Below are 22072 nucleotides of genomic sequence, written 5' to 3' on the forward strand. Positions count from 1 at the left end.
CAATAAGGTTTTTTAAAAAGAAAAAAAGAATAAATATTAAAAAATGTGATGAAACTATTTAACCAAAACTTTATCCTGAATAATTTTTGAGTTCATGATACTATATATAAGGTTATAGAAATAATTATTATCAATTTAATGCATTTCATTGTCAATATTATAAAAACAAAGATTTAAACACATTGAAACAATTTTATTTAGTTTATTAAAATTGATTACATTGGCATTTTAAAAAAAGATTTTAAAAATGGAGTTGCACAAAACTCAAACACTATCCAACACACACACAAAAATCATCATAAATGAAGACAAAGGGGGACCTGCCAACTATACATCTGATATATTACTCAGTAAATTACTTCAAAAATTAAAAACCAAAACAAGATACTTGCAAATTAATAGTCAACTGAAATTTGTCAACCAAAAAAAGGAAAAAAAAAGAGGAAAGATTTTAAAAGGTTAGCACACGAAAAATATTCAACAACCTTAGTCATCAGGGAAATACAGATTAAAACTACTTTGAGATTCTACTTCAACCCATTTCGAATGACTGTCATTAAGTGAGGATATGTGCAAAGAGGAGGACCCCTTGTATACTTCTTGTGGAAATGTAAACTGGTACAGCCATGATGGAAATCAGTATGGTAGTTCCTCAAAAGGAACTAGCCATGTCTTCGTTTGGGTTTAATTGCTATAAAGAGACACCATGACCATGGCAAGTCTTATAAAGAAGAACATTTAATTGGAGCTGGCTTACAGTTTCAGAGGTTTAGTCTATTATCTTCATGCCAGGGAACAGTGGTCTGCAGGCAGACCTGGTGTTGGAAAAGAAGCTAAGAGTTCTATGTCTTAATCCACAGGCAGCAGAAAGAGACTGTGCCACACTGGGCATAGCTTGAACAAAGGAAATCTCAAAGCCTGCCTCCAGAGTGACATACTTCCTCCAACAGGGCCACACCTCCTAATAAGTGCCATTTGTTATGGGTCAAGCATTCAAACACATGAGTCTGTGGGGGCTGTATGTTTTCAAATCACTACAGCATATAATCTGGCTGTGCCTGTTTTGGGTGTATAATCAAAAGATTTAATCTGGCATACCACAGAGATACTTGTCCAGCCATGATTATAATGATTCACAATTTTGAGATATGAAGTCAGTTACTTGTTCAGCAAACAGATACTAATGGTAAAGAAAATGCTACATATACATCATGAAATTTTATATGATTGAAAAGAATGGGATTGTGACACTTGCAGTCAGATGGATGAAACTGCCATACTAAGTGAAATAAGTGGGTCTGAAACCAATACCACAGGTTTTATCTCATGTAGCCTATAGATGTAAATTTTTATATGTGTAAATATATATGTACAACATGAAAGTAGAAACTGAATTGTGAGAATGAAGTTCAAAATTGGGAGTAACAAGAGAAGGTTATGTGTGTGTCGTGAAAGCAATAATGGGAACTAGTTCAGTGGAAGGAAAGCAGCAAGAACAGTAAGCGTGCAAACAAAAACAAGGATACACCAGGCATGGGGGATGGCCTTTAATCCTAGCACTTGGGTGACACAGAAAAGTAGGTCTCAGAGTTCAAGGTCAGCCTGGTCTACACAGGGGTTTCCAAGTCAACCAGGGCTACATAGTAAGGCTCTGTCTCAGACAAATAAACAAAGATATCTATGTATTGATAATGTCACAACCATTTTCTTTTTAATGGTAAGCAAAAAAGTTGATTAGGAGAAAGAAAAAACATAAAAATTATTTATGTTAATACATAATGTGCTTATTTTTTCAACTTTAATTTCTAAATAGCAGTAGGTATAACTCATAAAAACAGAAGTCTTTTCAGGTCATGGTTGATTTTTCAATAATGTAAAACATTCCTGGAAGTGAAAAACAACATTTTAGAACTGCTGCTTTCAATTTACCTTGCAAGTGAGTCATAGACAGCCATCTTACACTTATTGAATTGCGTTGTTTTTGATACTGATAATATCTACATTGTTAGCTAAATTTAGGACAGACTATATTTTGTTTTCATTATTTCTTGGAGGATCATAATTCTCTACCTGGAATAGATACCCAGTGAAGTCTTAGCAAGAGGTTCGAGCACTTCCCATTTACCAACCATATTAGGGAAGCACTTACTTCATTGGCTATAGTATAAATAGTAAAATTTCTTCATTCAGGTGGAAGAGCACAATGGCCACATCTTTAAGGCCACCCAGTATAGCATCCCTACATACTGTGAATACTGTTCTTCCTTGATATGGATAATGGACAGAGCCTCTGTTTGCAAATGTAAGTATTAGACATCTTTGAGGGAAAGCTTTCATTGTCCTCTCTTGTGTTCACTTGTCTGCAAAACTAGTACCATGAACATGTTAAGTTCTGTACCCACTTAGAATAATAGTTAAGGTCTCTTGAGCTATAATTGCAGTACTTCTTGGTGCTTGAGCAGCTGAATTTTGGAAAACACTTTGCTAGCTAACCCTTTATGAATTTAACACAATGATTTATACCCTTGTTTTAATGCAGTCTTTCAAATGAATGAAGGTTTATGCCACCCTGGAAGTTGCTCTGGGCAGGCTGTCATGACTGCCTGAAATGTCTTCAATGATTCCTCCCTATGGTTCCAGTGCAAATTTACTATCTTCTTTTTAATGGTGCTAAAACTCTATAGCAACCAAGGTCTTTTTGTCCATACCTATTTGTCCCTTGCCTGACCAAACTGAATATGTATTTAATTCGTTTTCAAGTTATATTTATAAAATTTGCTAAATGTAGCCAGCAATAACCACACTACATGAATGCTGTATTCTCTTGAAATTTCTTCTACCATATTACTTAGCCCTTTAATTCAGCCTCACTCAGATTTTCAGAACCTAGTTCAATGTAGATAGTTTTTTTGCCAAAAATATAAATGACCTCTAGTCCAACTCTCTATAGGGTCATTGTTTACACGTAGAACATATGAGCCTGGCTCTCCACTGTCTCCATCCTTATTAGCAGTCTGGCTTTCCAGCCTCCTTCCACAACATCCCATCAAGGTCTGTTTGCAGCCTCTGGGACTTGGCTTTTCTACCCTGAAGCTCCAGACTTTCCCATAGCCCTCTCCCAAATCAGTCTCAAAGGCTTAAAATGACTTTGTCAAGTTTACTCAAGACAACAACCCCACTTCTCTGGTACCCGTTTTCTGTATTAATTTTGTGTTGGTGTCTGATAGAAATGACTTACGGAAAGGAACATTTGTGTTGGCTCATGTCTTCAGAGATTTTAGTCCTTCATACACAGTGGGCTGTGGTAGAGGCAAACCAAAAAGCAAAGATTCTGACCCACATGAGGGGCAAGATGTACCCTTCAAATGCCCACACCTCTAGTGACCTACTTCAACCAGTGAGTTTCCACTGTGTAAGGATTCAACGGGCTTCCCAAGATGGTGCCACTAGATGGTGAATAAACATTTAAATAGTAATCCTGTGGAGATTTCAGATTCAAATTTGAATGAAGCAAGAACTTCCTTTATTTTTCTTATCAGTGGTCTTAAAAGTTATACTATTGATAATGGGAAATAGTCTGAAATGTACCTAATTCAAACACTGGTTTTAGGCTAGGCAGTGGTTCTCAACTTTCCTAATGCTGTGACCCTTTAATACAGTTCTTCATGTTATGGTGACCCCCAACCACAAAATGACTTTTGGTGCTACTTCATAACTGTAATTTCAGTACTGTTAGGAATCGTACTGTAAGTATCTGATATGCGAACCCCAAAGGGTTGAGACCCACAGGTCTCAACCTTGCTTTTTTATGGCCAATGTGGATTTAGATTGATTCTTAAAGAATTGTTTTTTATGACTGTATGACCTCACCATTATAATAGCATGGCCTCTATTACTTGATCTAGCTTTGAAAACATAAAAGATTAGGAGTTTAAGAAAGAATATTTTTTGTTAGTTTTCAAGAACTGATAGAGCAGATTGACAGAAGTGACCTTGTTCTCAGCACCCCTCTGTGTAAATGTCTTGTTCTCACCATCTGTCTGGGTACCTTGTTACTGGGCACTCTTTGTTTTGTTTGTTTGTTGTTGTTTTGTCTTTATGTAGTCCTGGCTGGCCTCAATCTCTCAGAGATCTGCCTACCTTTTCCTCCCAAGCCTAAAAATTATTTTTGCTCTGAACTTTTTTTTAAACTTATGTTCCCTACTATAACTAATACTCTGCTTATATTATTTTATCTAAGAATTCTATTCTGGTCCTTCAGGGATAATAAATAACCCTCTTCTATTTTTTTCAATATACTGCCAATTTTAGTTTATTTCTGTAAGCATTTCTTGACAATAATCCCTTCTTTGCCTATAGTTATAATTCTTAATTGGGATTTCTGGGACTTTAACAGGTTTTAGAGCACCTGGGAGGACATACATACTACTTTGTGAATCAAACTATAAAGATAGATAAATAACCTGTTGGAATTGAGTGTGGGGGTAGGAGACATGAGTGCAGTAGCAAGACAGGCACCCTAGAAAGAAGAGAAAGCTTGTTCATTGACACTGACTGAAAGTGATAGGCAAGTTTTCAACATTTCCCTTAACAGAGTTTAGCATTTACAAAATGTGTTTAATTACCTTAAAACAGGGTCAGCCTCAAAAATCTAAGTTGTGAACTTGGTAAGTCCTTGCCATTGATTTGCACACTAAAATTGCTGTATGCTTAACCTGTTTTCCAGTGTGTAAGTATGCTTGCCATAAGAAGTGCTGCCTAAAAACCACAGCCAAGTGTTCTAAGAAGGTAAGGCATTACTTACTGCCTCTTAGTACCTTAGTAGTACACAGTATGTCTGCAAATTTTTTTTTCATACGGAAAGTAATTGGGGCTTCTTTAGTAGCTTTATAATACAGTGTTTTTCAAACTTCATGACCTCAAACAACATTGAGAAGTATGTTTTATGTCACAATCCAATATACATGTATGGAGATGTATGGATATAACTGAATTAATTTTCTTGAAACCTTTAATCTTGACTTTTATTTAAGCTCCTAAGTTGATGAGTTAAGCATTCATAAATTCTTCTGAGGAATTTTCTTTGATGTTCACTATTAACATTTAACCATGAACAACAGCGTATACTAAAAGAGCTGGTATTTTCAAATACCTAGTTGTATTTGTGTATGTAAGCCTAAAAAGTACTAAATATATTACTTCAAGGAAACAACCTTTTTGATGGTTTTGATTTTGGTTTTTTTGAGACAGGGTCTTTCTATTATGTATCACTGGCTGTCTTAGAACTCACAATGTAGACCAGACCTGCTTTGAACTCACAGGATCCTCCTGCCTCTGCCTCTGGCATGCCAGGATTAAAAGCATGAGCCACCACGCCAGACTATTTTTTAAAAAGTTGTTAGTGACTGATAATGGGAAGGCCCAGCTCTCCTTGGGCGTGGCTAACCCTGGGCAGGTAGTCTCCTGAGTTTTGTAAGAAAGCAGGCTGAGGAAGCCATGAGAAAAACAAGCCAGTAAGCAGTGTTCCTCCATTACTTCTGCCTCAGATCCTGCCTGGAGTTCTTGCCATAACTTCCTTTGATGGTGGACTGTGATGTAGAAGTTTAGACAAAATAAACCCTTCCCCACTAGTTTCTTTGGTCATGGTGTTTTATCACAGCAATAGAAACCTAAAAAAGAAAACCACCACCAAACAGTATTCTGTGTACAAATCTTACATACCAAAGTCAGAGATGATGATTGAAGTTTCAGCAATCTCTTAGAACTATAGATGGTGGGAAAGACTTCCCTACTGTCAAGATTTGAACCACTGTGGTTTGTTTGTTCATTAGAGGAATAAGCCTAAATTTAGAAATATTTCATTTCAGGACTTTTTTATTTTAACTTCCAAGCTATTTAACATAGATGGCTAAGAAGCTAATTAGAATAGGATTTTCCAGAGTCTCCATGCTGAGAAGAGAAAAGAGAATTTAAAATTTTAAGATTAGTAATGACAGACTCTCACTGAGAGCTATGTCTAGAGATACACCCTATGAATGGGAGTGAGTCATTGATAGACTGAGCTTAACAAACTTACCAGTTAGTTTTGAGGTGGTCCTTAATTAGATTATGGTGTTTTTTTTGTTTTGTTTTGTTTTGTTTTTTTTAACATTACTTACTTATTGTGTGGGTGGGTATAGCCTATTTCACATGCTGTTACACACATGAGGAAGTCAGAGAACAATTTGCATGCGCCAGTCCTAGTTCAACTCAGGTTCAATTTAGCAAGTATCTTTCCCCTGTGCTCTCTTGCAAGCCCTAAGAATATGTAGAGTTTTGGTGCATGTTTGTTTCGGGTCACTTGGGTTCAAACCTGACTGCACTTCAAGTTGTTGTTTAGTAGCCTCAACTGTTTTCTAGTTTTTCTTTCACAGTTTTCAGCTATTAACTTTTTGATGCTGTAGGAAGATCATCTTTTAATATGTTAAGTCTAAGTATGTATGATGCATGTATCGTATTAATAGGGAAACTTTGGTTGATGTGTATTTTTGCTTAAATCATTTCAGTAACATTATTATATTTTTTCTTTAATAAATTATTATTTGCTCCATACCAGGTTTTACCATGCCATATATTCTTAGAAACAAAGTAGAATATAATAGTTTATTGCAAAAGTTTAGCCAAGTTGATGTAGTAAAAGTACTAACGTTTAATATGCATCCTTTAAATGTTCTAAATATTCTGCCTAGTAGTTGTATTAGAGATGTTATTTGATACTAGTTTCAACATCCTTCAAATTAAATTTGGAGTTAATTCTCTGAGAATTAACTGCTAACGTACAAAATGTATAGATAACAGAAAACTGACTCTTATCGTGGCAGTTTAAAATTCTCCAGTAGTGTCTCTTAGCTGTCAGAATAAAATCCAAGTGCACTTGATAGCCTTTACCTAGCTTTTCATTCATTCTTAGTTTATGACTTAGTATCACAGATTCCCAGGGCTCTGTGTTTCCTCAGCCTCTCTTGCTTTCTTAGATAACATCTGCTTCCTAACATCAGATCTTTTTTGAGGTCCTTAGTTGCTATTTTGGTGGTGGTGGTGGTTTTGGGTGGTTGGTTTTAATTTGGGTTTGGTTTTTATGAGATAGGGTATCATTTATCTCAGACTGGCCTGGAACTCTGTATAGCCTAGGATGAAGCGGAACTTCTGATTCTCCTGCTTGCTTCTCTCAAGTGCTGGGGATCAAACACAAGGCTGCAAGCAAGCTAAGCCAGTACTCTGCCAACCAAGCTACTGCCCAGCCCAGACTTTCCTGTTTTATAATCTGTGTTTTTATAATTGCCTAGTAAATCTGTCATTCTACTTATTTCCACATGCTAATGTTGTATCTTACCATTATTTTTAGGGGAAATGCTCTCACTTACTTTTGTTTCCCTGGTACCTAGATCATAATGACAAATGTATCGATTTAGATAAGAAATCAAAATCAATTCAAGGCCTTAAGTATCACCAACAATGCACATACTTCACTTGTGTCTATACTAGCTAGCCACTGAAAATGTCTGAGAATAGTAAGGGAGATGTCATGTAAAGGATGTGTTGAAGGGGGAGAAAATTCATATGGGAGACTAGTCTTGATACTGTTAGACAAGCAGTTCTATAGTATATGAATGCATTTAGAAACAAAATTTGTCTTTCATTTAGTATGATCCAGAGCTGTCATCTCGGCAATTTGGGGTTGAGCTGTCCCGTTTGACTAGTGAAGACCGAGCTGTTCCCTTAGTGGTAGAGAAGCTCATAAACTATATTGAAATGCATGGACTTTATACTGAAGGTATTTACCGAAAGTCTGGTTCAACTAATAAAATCAAGGAGCTTCGACAAGGTCTAGATACAGGTAAGATAGTATGCCCTGAATCAAGATGTAACACTTATTTTAAAAGTTATTTCAGTTTTATCCACTGCTTCTCTAAATGTAGGGCCAGAACATTTTGGGGTATTTCTTTGCCATTTTTGAGTCTTTGGCTGTATTTAGTAAATTCAGCAAACATGTACCAACAGTATCAATTATAGAAAGTTTGTTAGGTACTTGAAAAAGATCTTAATCTATTTAACAGACTAATTAGATCCTGATATCCTTAATTTATGGGGAAGAAAATGTAGGTTCAAGGAAATTAATAGAATGTTGATGCAAGGTAACAAAGATTCTTAGAAACAGTTTTGAGAACTCAGAGACATCATTTATCTGCATTTAAAGTTAAGGAATCAAACTGACAAAGGAATTCATCTAACTGCTTATCACCAACCAGTGAGAACAATTTAATCCTGTGTTCTCTGAATCCATACTTTAAAGTGCTTACTGTTAAGTCTTCAGTGTCCTGACCACAGACAGGATTCTTTGTAATAAATAGTCCTACTGCCCATGTACATTGAGGACTTGTTTACGAGTGTACAGCTTAGTCCCAGGGTATATACAAGGGCTTGCCTTTGGTTTCATTAACCAAATATATTCTTTATCATTGTTAAAAGAAAATAGTTCTTTTAAAACCAAACTTCCATACACAAGTTGTCTTTGTGTGACTAAGAACTCCAGTGGCCTGATAAAACTTGATAAATTCTGACTGAGAGAACTTTGTATACGATAGTTTGGGGCATTTTTCAGGTTTGGCTCACTCTTGAACTGTGCAACATCAAAACAGGATGTAGATGTTTTCATCACATTTTCCTGCCTTCTCATCTGTAAGAATGACTTAACGTCAGCCTTGCATTTAGTCCCCTTAGACTTCTGATGCATTGGTACTCAAGAGTGTGGTACGTAGTCCAATCTACAAGACAGGGACAAAAATCAAAAGCAAGCAAATAGACAATTCTGCAAGCAGTTTGATCCTTCATGAAACTTGATCTTTACATTTGTGTTCACAAACACAGACACCAAAATTATTCCTTCATGGTTAGAAGTGGCAATTCCAAGCATGGAATGAAATTGTAGAAAGTATACATTGTTTAATTAAGAAATATGAAGGCTTCGTTTAGTAGGTTTATTTTGTGAAGCATATTGCTTAAATCTTTTGCATGTTTGCTTTGTTACCTAACTTTTGTCTCTAAATAGATGCTGAAAGTGTAAACCTAGATGACTATAACATACATGTCATTGCAAGTGTATTCAAACAATGGCTTCGTGATTTGCCCAATCCACTCATGACTTTTGAACTCTATGAAGAATTCCTTCGAGCTATGGGTAAGCACAAGCTTCTTGGATTTAAAGGAAAGGCCTATACTTGATAAAGCCATGCCATGTGTTGTGTTCACTATTAAGGCCTCCTATAGTAGATTAGCCTTTATGGGTCCTAAATTACGCTGTGACAGTTAATACAAAACTGCAGTGTATTATTACCTATTCAAATGTTGACTTTTCTGTAGACTCTTCTAAAAGTTTCTGAATAAGCCACTTTGTTGCTTCTTGTAAGTAACTGAAAGATGTAGGTATCAAAACAGTAAAATATCAAGTAGGAGATTTTAGGGTAGGTCAGAAAATTCATTCAGTTGCAAATCTAAGCAAGAACTGTGTTGGAAGCTCTCTTGTTTGTTTTCTACCAGATGTGCTCTGTGCTTTAGCTGTGTAGTATATTGGTAAAAGTTTGTGTAGAGGTATTTAGGACCTGAGGATTTATTATTATATAGAACAGTTGGTTAATTTTTAATGAGACACTAGTCTGTCACATAACAACTAAAATACTAGAACACCTGTGTCCTTGCTATCGTCAAGGGCTGCTGGAGAACAAACTCAACTTTGGGAATTCAAATACAGGGAGCCAATAGCTTAGAACCATGGTTCTGCCTCCCCAAGCTGGAGCCATCGTTCTCTGCTGCAGAGTTTCCATCAGGAAGGAGATACAGCATGTAACAGGGATATTCAGTGTAATTTGCTATTTTTACCATTTTTCTTAGGCCTTCAGGAAAGAAAGGAGACAATCCGTGGTGTGTACTCTGTAATTGATCAGCTCTCCCGAACTCATCTCAACACACTGGAACGCCTTATCTTTCATCTAGTTAGGTAACAAGACAGGTTCTCACTATGTATCTCTGGCTGTCTTGGAACTCACTATCTAGATCAGTCTGAACTTAAACTCATAGCTATCTTTCTGCCTCTACTTCTCAAGTGCTGGGATTAAAGGCATGTACCAATATACCTGTTCCAATATGTCTTTTGGGGGTTATGGTCAGGATTCCATTTAAATGAAGAACTTGAATATGTAAAGACTGTGTCTTGCCTAGGAATGTAGTTTAGCAGTGGAATACTTACCTAACATGCACAAAGCCCTTGCTTTGGTCTTTACTATGCTTACAAAACAACACCTCTCACCTCCAATGAAACCCCTTTCTGCCGTAAATGGGGGTGGGGGTGTTAAGATTCCTTCAAGCAGAAATCTGCTCAATTGAGTACTGTTAGAGTAATGCATAAAGCAGTTCAGACCTCATGGTGGCAGGAAGTAACAGCCATTTTGACATTTGAACTAGAAGAGTTTTTGTCTCCGAACATAACCTACTTCGTGAGAACTGGGTTCAGATTATACTCAGGAATTGACTGACTAGAGGCTTCAGGAATAGATATCTTTCCCTGTGTAAATATTTGAAGTGGTTGGGACTACAGCCTTCTTTCTGGTCAGATGTGGGGTATGTTTGCAAATGCCTTAAAATATCTACTCTAGGGGTTAGAGAGATGGTTCAGAGGTGAATAGCATTGACTGCTTTTCCAGAGAACATGGATTCAATTACAGGTCCCCACACAGTAGGTCACAGCTATCAGTAACTCCAGTTCCGGGGATCTGACAATGTCACACAGACATACATGCAGGCAAAACACCAATGCACATAAAATAAATCGTTTTTTGTCTTAGTCAGGGTTTCTATTCCTGCACAAACATCATGACCAAGAAGCAAGTTGGGGAGAAAAGGGTTTATTCGGCTTACACTTCCATACTGCTGTTCATCACCAAAGGAAGTCAGGACTGGAACTCAAGCAGGTCAGGAAGCAGGAACTGATGCAGAAGTCATAGAGGGATGTTCTTTCCTGGCTTGCTACTCCTGGCTTGGATCTCATGGAGATCCAACTGTAGCTTCTCAACTGAAGCTCCTTTCTCTGTGATAACTCCAGCTGTGTCAAGTTGACACAGAACTAGCCAGTACAACCACACAACTCTGCATTTGCAGACATGTTATGATGTTGGGCTCTAGGGAAGTCTACAGTGTCTTCCTTAAGCTTAGGTGGTTATCTATGCAGTACTATGGGGTTGATGGCATATTGTCCTCTCTTCCTACTATTATGTTATTTTATCCTCTTTTCACTTGTGTTGGTTTTGCTTTATTCCTTAGGATTGCTCTACAGGAAGACACTAATCGAATGTCTGCTAATGCTTTGGCCATTGTGTTTGCACCTTGCATTCTCCGTTGCCCTGACACTACTGACCCACTACAAAGTGTACAAGATATCAGTAAGACTACCACGTAAGGCCAGCCCCATTCATCTCTATAGGATCTTAGTTGATGTAGTCTATTTTATCCAAATATCAAACACAATAAATGACTTCATAAGTTCCAGTGCATTTAAGCAGATTATTGGTTATTCTAAGACTTGTTTCAATTTAGGACTACTTACAGTTTTTAAATGGATTTCTCTTTTGTCAAGTTCTTCCCTCCACCCCCCACCCCCACCCCACACCCCACCCCCACGCCCCACAGTCTAATCGTGATCTCATCAGTCAGTCTCTGCTCAGTCTCTTTGGTTGTAATAGTTCAGTATTCCCGTATTTCACCCTCAACTTTTTTCTTTAATATCTGTTTTTTTCTCAATCTGCAGCAGGAACTTTTGGAAAACATAAGGGCTTGAGTCCATCCCCTAGATTCATTAATTAATTTATTAATTGATCTGGGATTATAGCCTGAGTGTTAGGATTTGTAATTATTTTCAGTTGGTTTCTAAAATACAGACACAGTTGTCAACCACCATTCTGAATTTTTTCGGAGCTCATAAAATAAAGGATGCTTCCTTCATCCCAAAACTGTCTAGGACACCTAGTTACAAAGTAGTCTAGAGATACAACACTTCATTTGATTTACTTCTGCTTGTAACAGTTTTTTTTTTTTTCTATCTTCCAGATGTGTGGAGCTGATAGTGGTAGAACAAATGAATAAATATAAGGCTCGTCTCAAAGACATCAGTAGCCTGGAATTTGCTGAAAATAAAGCAAAGACCAGACTGTCACTGATTCGTAGATCAATGGTAAGATGCAGAATATGGAGCACAGTGAAAAGGTGGGAGAGGGGCTTCTTGTGACTTCTTTTTAAGTAATGTTTATGACATATGGGTAATGCACAGAGGAGCTTCTCAGAAGGAATACAGGTGCTATGAATATCTGATGATCTTTAAATTATTTTAGCTATGTGTATAGAGGACATTTAATGTGCAGAATTTTAAAATATTTTGAAAAAACATTGGTGGCTTATAATCTTCCCTGCTTACCTTACCCATTCATGACATGAAAACTTAACTTTATCTTAACTTTTTCTCTACATCCTTCCATTATCTTTTCCTACTCTGAGCCATATCATTTTGGTGGTTCTTCCAAGATTCCTGATAGTAGAGAACTTAATCATTTGGAGTTTAATATAAACTAAAGCATTTGATTCATACAGAAGCAGAATTCCATTTAAGAGTCTTCTATGATCAAATAAAGATTTTATTTAGGATTTGTTGTTGGTTTTTGAGATGAGCCTACCAAGTGATAATTTCTTTTTTCACTTACTGACTTTTGTATTTAGTGTCTTCTGTTGAAACTAGTGACCAGTAATTATGTAGATAACTCTAGTTACCATTAACTAAGAATCAGGATCTGTGGTTCTGGTAAATAACTGATGGATTAAAGTTTAACCTTTACCTACTTGTTACTCCTCCTTTCAGTAAGATAACATTATCACAACAGCCACATATTTCAGATTCCCAGCAAATCTCTCAAAACACCAGCTTCCCAGTTTTCTTACTCATATTTTCTAGAGCCCAGAAGTACTTCTTCCATGCCATTATAATCTGTATTTAGACTGATGCTGAAATGACTCTGCTTCATCCTTTTCTATTTAAGCTTCCTTGCACAAAACAGATGTTCCACAGAGGTGTATTGATAGGGTTAGTGGATGATCTCTAGAAACAAACATAAGCATAACCTTTCCCAGGCGTTAAATAAAGTTCATTGTCTTAGTTAGGATTCCCATTTCTATGATTTAAAAACAAAAAACAAAACACACACACACACAGAAACATGACCAAATTGATGGGGGAAGGGTATATTCCAGCTTAGATTTTTCTAGTCCATTATCCTACGAAGTCAGGGGAGAAACCTAAAGGCAAAAACTAAAAAAGAGACTATGGGATAAGTGCTACTTACAGGCTTGCCCCTTATGGCTTGCTCAGCCTGCTTTGTTATACAGCCCAGGACTACCTACACAGGGGTAATAATAGCCACAAGAACTGGGCCCTTTCACACAGTCATCAATCCCAAGAAATGTACCACAGGCTCGCCCACAGACCAAGCTGATGAAAGGGCATTTTTCTCAGTAGAGATTTTGTCTTTGAATTACTCTGGCTTGTGTCAGGCTGACATAAAACTAGCCACACAGTCATCATAGGATACTATCTAACTCTCTTTCCAAGACTTTAAAAATGAAAATACCACTTAAAAGTGAAACTTGGGCATAAGGTGTTGCATAAGTTGGTAGAGTGCTTGTCTTTAAGACAAGGTTGATCCCTGAGACTGAACAAATAGAAACACATTTTCTCTGGGAAGAATTTGAGCTCAGTCAGAGGTTTAATTTTTTAGTACACTCCTAGGAGGGAGAAGAGCTTCTTTACTGCAGAACTTTATTCCAAAGCAAGTGGGAAAGCTGTGGATCCCCTCCTCCTCAGTACTGCAGAAATGGATGCATTCATTCCACTGAACGATTTAGCCTTCTCTTTAATGGAGCAATGACATGTACGTGCTAACCTTCTGCTTTCCTTTTCATGTCCTTCCTAATCCAGAAACCTGTACTAATTGCAGTTAGATTTATGAGCATTACCCGCAGTTCAGTCTCGGTATGTATTAATATTGCAATATGTCACAGTCACTTCACACCATTGTGTCTCATTCATCCAGGAATTGTTCTGCTCTGTCAGTCATCTGTGCCTGTCTGCCTTACATGTTCAAACTTTGTTCAGGGCCCACTTTTTGGTCAGCCTTCACTTACCTTTTTCTTAATCTCTTTCTTTAGGTCCTTCACTTTCCTTTCTTGTGTTATACAGGTGAACAGTGTTCATTTGAAATACACTGTTTTTCCTTCCCAGATAATCCTTCTTTAGAGTTTCTGTTTTGGTTGAATCTTTAAAGAGGGTGGGGTCAAAGATACTGAGGTATCAAGTTCATTCTGCTCTATGAGCTGCATTCCTAGCAAATCTACTTTATTATTTGAAATACCTGTTATGATTTTCAGTATCTATCATGAATAATGCTTATATATCTGCTTATAACTGACTCTGGAGGTATCTTCTAAGATGTAGACATAAGGCTCTTAAATACGTGTTTAAAAGACAGGATTCTGTTTTTTATTGCCTCTTTATAAACAGTGTTTATACAAAGGAGAAAATTAAAGGTAGAAAGCTAAAACACCAAGCTATGTGGAAACTAATTTTAGAATACCTGTCTGTGTGTACTTGTTGATCTATAAATACAGATACCAATTCTATCATAAAGTTGCCCTTTCCCATGGAATATCAACCTAGCAACATGTTAGGATTACATTTCTTCCCAATGCTTCTGTCTCCTTTAAGATGAAGTACACTTTATATATTCAAATTTCAGTCATAACCTTGATATTCTGTATTCTTCTACTTCCTTAGAGACTATATCTTTAACTGGAGAGTTGTAGGGTAAACTTCCTTTCAGGGTAGACTAGACTTTTATCTAGAATTGTAGGATAAACAGAATTCTACATGCCGTTCCAGTGTTGGGTTGGAAGTTCAGTTTGACTGTTTGACACTACTGTTCTGTTGGTAGTCTAACTGAAGATGAGTGGTAGCCCCAAATTCACTCTCCTGACAGTCAGACCAGACCTGTCATCTCCCTTACATTGTTAGTACCATTTCAGGCAGTACTCCTCAACCTTCCTAATGCTGTAACTCTTTAATACAGTTCATGTTGTGGTGACCCTAACCATAAAACTATTTTGTTGCTGCTTCATAACTGTAATTTTGCTATTAAGAATCATAATGTAATATTTTTGGATATTGAGGCTTGTTAAAGGGGTTGAGATTCAGCATCTTCTGTCTAAATTTTGACTGATTACATTGATGTGGTATGGGAACCTGTCAGGACAGTTACACGTTTCCCAAAACTCTGTTTCTTAGAAAGCTTAAAGTGTTATTGCTGACAAAAACAAAAAACAACAAACCTCACTTGAAATAATGGGTTCTTTTTAAATGGGGTCAAACAAAATCTATGCAACATACTTAAATATGAATAGTTATACTTGGTCAAATATCCCAGTGTTTGAAGATAAAAGCAACTGAGTTGTTCATCTGTTACTCAGGTCATTGTACAAACACTGTTTACTAGGACAACCCTAGCATGGTGCACTTCTCACTTTCATCATACACAAGTAAAACAACCTAGCCCTTAAGGGTTAATCATGATATGATTCAACTGATGAGCGAAACTAATTTTTACCTGTGAATACATGGTATTAAAGACTATGAAGGATAGTCATACTAGTAGTACAGTTTTGTACCGTCACCTTGATCATGTAGAGGTGTCGACAATTTGTTTTCACCCACTATTGCTTTTAACTAATTAATGTAAATGTTAATAAGTGGAATGGCATCTTAGCACTATTATAAAAGCAGTGTCTACATTGTAGATCCTTTGGGAATGCTTCCATACCTCTACTGGAAACCTGGGAACTGTGTTTAGAACCAGTATTCCAAAGCTAGAAATATAGCTTGGTGGTAGACTACTTGCCTTGATCATGCTTGAGGCCCAAGTTTCAAGTCTCAGCTGTAGGTGGGAAGAGTACCATGGCTGGTTTCCTCTACTACACAGAAAGTCTGAAGATATATGCAAGCATACAGTGGCTATATTTAAAGTCTTTATTAACTTGCATTATAGTTATAGGTGTTGGGATAAAACTTTTGAATCAGCCTCAAAACCTACTACAGTAGGTAGCTCATTCCTCAATATCATACAAAGCATGGACTTTATGGAAGACTACCATGCAAGGCTGATAGAAAAACCTTACTTTCTACAAAAGAAGATCCCTTATAGTCTAAGAATTCAGTTCTTTCCTGTTTTTGTGGCTCAATGAATGGCAATAGTGATCTGTTATCTTCTTTTACCTTCCTTGTTTGGGGTAAATTTTCTGTTAAGATTCTAAGATTTGTGCTTCCAGCTAGTTATGTATAGTTCTATCTGTATGTTACTTACACAGTTCTTCCTTTTGATAAATTCAACCCACAGAAAAACTGCCCACTACGTGTACTTTCTTTGATCATCAGAAAGTATCATAACTCCTCATGTGGGAAGCGTCTTCCTACATACTCAAAATCCATATTTCATCATCATTCTTCAACTATATAGGCTTATATTGATTGACAATATTGAGTTTATATCATGTGATCTGTCTCACTATTCCTTCCTGTGTCCTTTGTCATTATGAACTTTAGGAGACTCTTCACAGGCCATAACCATTTTAACACTGTAGTATGCTTTGTATTCATCTTCATTGTTACCTACTTAAATCTTAAGGAAAAATTGAACTGTTAGGTAAACTTTCAAAAGGTATTTTTACTTAGGATCCTTAGCATTAAAGTATTTGACCCACGGTGTTTTTGTTAGTTTTAGAAACCAACTATGGGATAGCCTTGTAGCATTCTAACCCAGATCTGTTTGTCAGAGCTCTCTGTTTCTGAAATTTTTTTTTCCCACTGCATAGTTTAGGCAGCTTTGACTCGAGTCCTCTTTCCTGAGTCTCCCGAGTACAGTAGGTACTATCAATATAAGATGGTCAAAATCAAAACGGTGTACTAGAAAACAGCCCAGGCAGCTAATGACTATTTCAGCAAATACTCTTGCTTTCTTTGTTGTTTGCCACCAAAATTGGTATCCTTGAGCTCAGTGCTGTTTTGTTTTTGAGTCACATATGAATGAAGTTGTCTAATATGGATTATTTTGTATCTGATGTTAACTTTATGTGTGTAAGACTTATCCATAGCATGCCTAGTTGTGGCTTCTCAGCTTACTCTTGTTGCTGTCTCCTGCTCCAGAATGTACATGCCACAGTTTACTCAGTGTACTGTTTATGGGCAGTAGGCTTTTGTTTGGGGGAATAGGCAATATGTGTGCATTTTTGTTAGGGTATATACATACCTAAGGGTAGAATTTCTGAGTCATGGGATATATCTTTAACAATTTCCAAAATGGCTGAACTACAATTATCAGTGTACAGGAATTTCTGAATGGTTAGCCACCTCCCCAATGCTTACATTGCCATATATCATATATATACTGTTAGTCATTATAAAATGCATGACACTTCTTAAATTTGGACTTCTGTTCATTTTCTCTAATGTGCACAAATAGGTTTAGCCTTCAGATACTTTGTTTTCTGAACATGCTAAACGCACTTTTCTGTTTTTCTATACTTGCTTGGGTGGTTTAATTTTTTTTCCTAATTCTTTCTGAACCCTGCATATAATCTTTTGATCAGTTATTTCTGTTGCAAGCATCTTGCATTCTGTAGTTGATTTTTCTACTCTCTCAAAAGTGTCTTTCAAGCCAGGCATGGTAGCATATGCAAGCAGTTCTAGCACTAAGTAGAGGCTGAGGCTAAATGATCACCAGATGAAGCCTGGCTTTCAAAAACTTTGATTACAAGTTTCTACCTCAAAAAAAAAAAAAAGGTAAAGTAAGTAAATGAAACTGTCTTGATGGACAAAGGTTAATATTAGTAATTAGTACATTAGTAATTTAGTAATGTAGTTTTATTGCTACTTGATGTAGTTTTAGGAATTTTTCTTACTAAGGTTGTAATCATTTTTATCTTCTCAAAGCTTCATTATTTTGTCTCTATGTCTGGTCTGTTTTAAGGTGCCTCATTTTGACTAACATACTGACAGTGCTAATTACTCTACTTTATCTAGCTTTTAAAAGTTGTTGTATTGTGTGTGTCGTATATAAGAGGCATTGATATGCTATAGCATGTATATGGAAGTCAGAGGACTTTGGGGAGTCTCTTCTCTCCTGGAACTTTGTTTTGAGACAGGGTCTTTCCTGTTTCTGTCATGTTGCTTACTCCAGACTAGCTTCCCAACAATTCTGTCTCTGCCTCTTACCTCACTAGAAGTATGCTGGAATTCTAGATGCAAGCTACTACATCTGGCGTTTTAATGTGAGTTTTGGGGTCAAACTCAAGTTGTGAACTTGTATAGCAAATGCTGAGCCACCTCACTGACCCATTTACTTCAATTTTTTAATCAACTGGTTTAAAGAGTCACCCTCTCTTCTTTAGTTTCTATTACTGCTTGTGACTCATATTGTCATACAAAGTATGAAGTCACCTTCACAAAAAACCCTGGGTTTTTTGTTTGTGTGTTTGTTTTTGGAGATTGCACTGTGTAAATTGCTTTGTAGAAATTTGATGTTTCAGCAGTATTGATTTTCCCACCCATGAACATAATCTCTCCATATATATCATTAGTTATTTTAAGTGTTTTATTCTATATGTTGAGATCTTATTTTTAACTTTAGTTATTATCATGTAACATTTTAAAATATCAGTTTTATTTTAAAGTTTTAGTTTTTGTTGCTTGTTGCATAAAATACCCAGTTTACTTTGGTGTAATTATCTAACAAGTAGTGACTTTGCTGAAGTCACCTTTTCTAATAATTGTTCTGAGTATACCTTTGGGTTTCCTAGCTGTAGATTTTTAAAATACAGTTTTATTTGTCCTTTTAAGGTCCTTGAACCTCCTCTTTGTTTTTCTAAAGAAACTAGAACCTTCAGTACAGTGTTGATTGAAACTGTGGTAGTAGGACCCAGATATAGCTGTCTCTTGTGAGACTATGCCGGGGCCTAGCAAACACAGAAGTGGATGCTCACAGTCAGCTATTGGGTGGATCACAGGGCCCCCAATGGAGGAGCTAGAGAAAGTACCCAAGGAGCTAAAGGGATCTGCAACCCCATAGGTAGAACAACATTATGAACTAACCAGTACCCCGGAGCTCTTGACTCTAGCTGCATATGAATCAAAAGATGGCCTAGTCGGCCATCACTGGAAAGAGAGGCCCATTGGACTTGCAAACTTTATATGCCCCAGTACAGGGGAACGCCAGGGCCAAAAAGTGGGAGTGGGTGGGAGGGTATGGGGGACTTTTGGGATAGCATTGGAAATGTAAATGAGGAAAATACCTAATAAAAAGTATAAATAAAAAAGAAAAAGAAACTGTGGTAGTGATCACTCTTAGCATGTCCCACCACCACTTAGCATGATGTTTGCTATAGAATTTTTATTCTTTATGATATTAAGCATGTTTGATTCCTAGTTTTCTGAGTTGTTATTATGGTATAATGCTAACATTTATGTTTTTAATATATCCACATTTAAGTATCTTATGCCATTTTGAGGTGTCTCACAATGTTGCAGTGATCTACCACCCCAGCTTCAGGAGCACTGGTGTTACAGGCTTAAGTTTCCATGCTGAGTTAGGCACTGTAAATTTTATTGATGTTAAATACTCATTTCCCAGTTCAGTTTGTAATGCATCAAGATATTTTGCTGTGTTTATGTGTAAAATTGTCCTATAATGCCCTTCCATTAAATGACCTTGTTAATGTTTTACTAATTTGTGTAAAAACAACTTACACCAGGCAAGGTGGCACATGCCTTTAATACTTCAGAACTGGGGAGGCAGAGGCAGGTAGGTCTCTGTAAGTTTGAGCCAGCCTTGTCTATATAATGAGTTCCAGGCTAATCAGGGCTACATAGTCAGAACCTTCCAAACAAACCAACAAACAAGCCAAGAAATAAATTGGGATGTAGTCCTTTTTATTTCTGTAGAAGAATGTATCTGTTTTATCTCTTACACTTCACTGTACATACATACTTAATCCCTTGGTGCTGACTACAGCTTGGTCTATGTCTTTACTTCTGCTGCTAATTTACTTCAGATCTTTTGAAGTCATTAAGAAATGATTATAGATATATATTAGAAATGCTATAATCTTCATAATTTTAGCATTAGTCACTGTTAAATATACTTTTATTATAAATGACACCTCTCACTTTATACTCTTTTTAATGTTTAGTTTTTTGAGATAAGATCTCTCTGTGTAGCTGGAAGGTGGTGGCACACACCTTTAATCCCAGCACTTGGGAGGCAGAGGCAGGCAGATTTCTGAGTTCAAGGCCAGCTTGGTCTACAAAGTGAGTTCCAGGACAGCCAGAGCTATACAGAGAAACCCTGTCTCGAAAAAAAAAAAAAACAAAAACAAACAAACAAAAAAAACATCTGTGTAGTCCTGGCTGTCATGGAACTCACTCTATAGACCAGACCGGGCTGGTGTCAAAATCACAGAGATTCTTTCCTCTGCCTTCTAAGGGTTGGAGTGCTGAGATTAAGAAGTACTGCCCTGAGCCGGGCGTGGTGGCGCACGCCTTTAATCCCAGCACTCGGGAGGCAGAGGCAGGCGGATTTCTGAGTTCGAGGCCAGCCTGGTCTACAAAGTGAGTTCCAGGACAGCCAGGGCTACACAGAGAAACCCTGTCTCGAAAAACCAAAAAAAAAAAAAAAAAAGAAGTACTGCCCTACAGCTTTTTTCTCTTTTTTTTTTTTTTTTTTTAACATTTTTTTGAGACATAATATCAATCTGTAAACCTGGCCTGGAACTCATTACATAGTTTAGGATGGCTTCAACCTCACAGCCTCACAAGTACTAGGATGACAGAGGAGCCACCACATCTAGCTGCTTTCATCCATTTTGAATAATATTTTATACATACCCCTTAAATGTCATGTTTCTGACATGGCTGTCCTGGAACTCACTTTGTAGACCAGGCTGGCCTCAAACTCAGAAATCTGCCTGCCTCTGCCTCCCGAGTGCTGGGATTAAAGGCATGTGCCACCACACCCGGCTTATATTTGGATTTTTTAAGATTTAAAAAAATAATGTGTATAAGTATTTTGCCAGCATGTACATCTGTGTACCACAAGACATGCCTGGTATCTGAGGAGACCAGAAGGTAGTGTCTGATGCCCTGAAACTGGAGCTACAATGATTGTAAGCCACCAAGTAGATTCTGGAACTGAACCCAGGTCCTTTGCCCAGAGCAGCCAGTGTTCTTAACCACTGAACCATACTCAGCCTCTGTGTTTATATTTTAAATCTGTTTTATTGTACAGGTTTTGTTTGGCCTGCCATGCGTTCCCTTTTCTTTTCTGACTACCTTTATTCTTTTTTTTTTTTTTTTTAATTTTTTTTCTTGCCTCCCCCTTGATAGTATCTCATTTTTTATTCTGTTAGAGGTCTTAGATTCTTTTAGTCTGAAGGTCACATCATTAACCCTTTCAATCCCCATTAATCAATACTTTTTATCTTTTTTCCTAGATAAAGTGCAAGGACTTTAATATGCTAGTCATTGTCTGACTTCATTGCTATTAGATTTTTTTTTTTTAGCTATTTGTAAATTTTAAAAAACAAACATCTGGTATTATAATATACATTGTTGTTGTGTGTTTTCATTCCTGCATCTCTAACTGTTCTTCTTGGGTGTTTCATACTTGCCGTTGAGAATACCATATTCTCATATCAATGTCTACTGTCTTTTTGCCTCATATTCATTCACATAGTATTTAAACATAGGATGGATCATTTCTTACTGTTTTTTTTTCCCTCTTTCCCATCATTTATGAAGTTTTCTTTTTGCATTTGTTTCTCCTGGTTTGGTTCTGGATTTTCTTCAGATCTAGCTTCCATTCTGTTTAATGAAATTAATTTTTTCCCTGCTTTCATTTGC

The 22072-nt window shown here is 36.9% G+C and overlaps 1 protein-coding gene and 1 long non-coding RNA gene across 10 annotated transcripts in view; one reads left to right on the plus strand and one right to left on the minus strand.

The window, feature by feature from the left end:
• The window catches only part of Myo9a (myosin IXA), a 195800-nt gene that overhangs the window by 165425 nt on the left and 8303 nt on the right, over window positions 1–22072 (plus strand). For 7 of the 9 annotated variants that reach the window (XM_085844683.1, XM_085844685.1, XM_029481617.2 and 4 more), the window contains 8 exons: window positions 2191–2302; window positions 4727–4788; window positions 7684–7876; window positions 9089–9217; window positions 9928–10033; window positions 11353–11484; window positions 12136–12259; window positions 14051–14104. In XM_085844683.1, coding sequence (XP_085700809.1) covers window positions 2191–2302; window positions 4727–4788; window positions 7684–7876; window positions 9089–9217; window positions 9928–10033; window positions 11353–11484; window positions 12136–12259; window positions 14051–14104 — 912 coding nt within the window. The remainder of the gene's footprint in view (window positions 1–2190; window positions 2303–4726; window positions 4789–7683; window positions 7877–9088; window positions 9218–9927; window positions 10034–11352; window positions 11485–12135; window positions 12260–14050; window positions 14105–22072) is intronic. The other 2 variants (XM_021171284.3, XM_021171287.3) reach the window with 1 other exon arrangement.
• Window positions 1–22072, minus strand: part of LOC115031932 (uncharacterized) — a 113011-nt gene that overhangs the window by 73718 nt on the left and 17221 nt on the right. The window lies entirely within an intron of this gene.

The sequence above is a fragment of the Mus caroli genome, unplaced genomic scaffold (genome assembly GCF_978045245.1).
Source record: "Mus caroli unplaced genomic scaffold, Mus_caroli_1 scaffold_11, whole genome shotgun sequence".
Classification (NCBI taxonomy): Eukaryota; Metazoa; Chordata; class Mammalia; order Rodentia; family Muridae; genus Mus; species Mus caroli.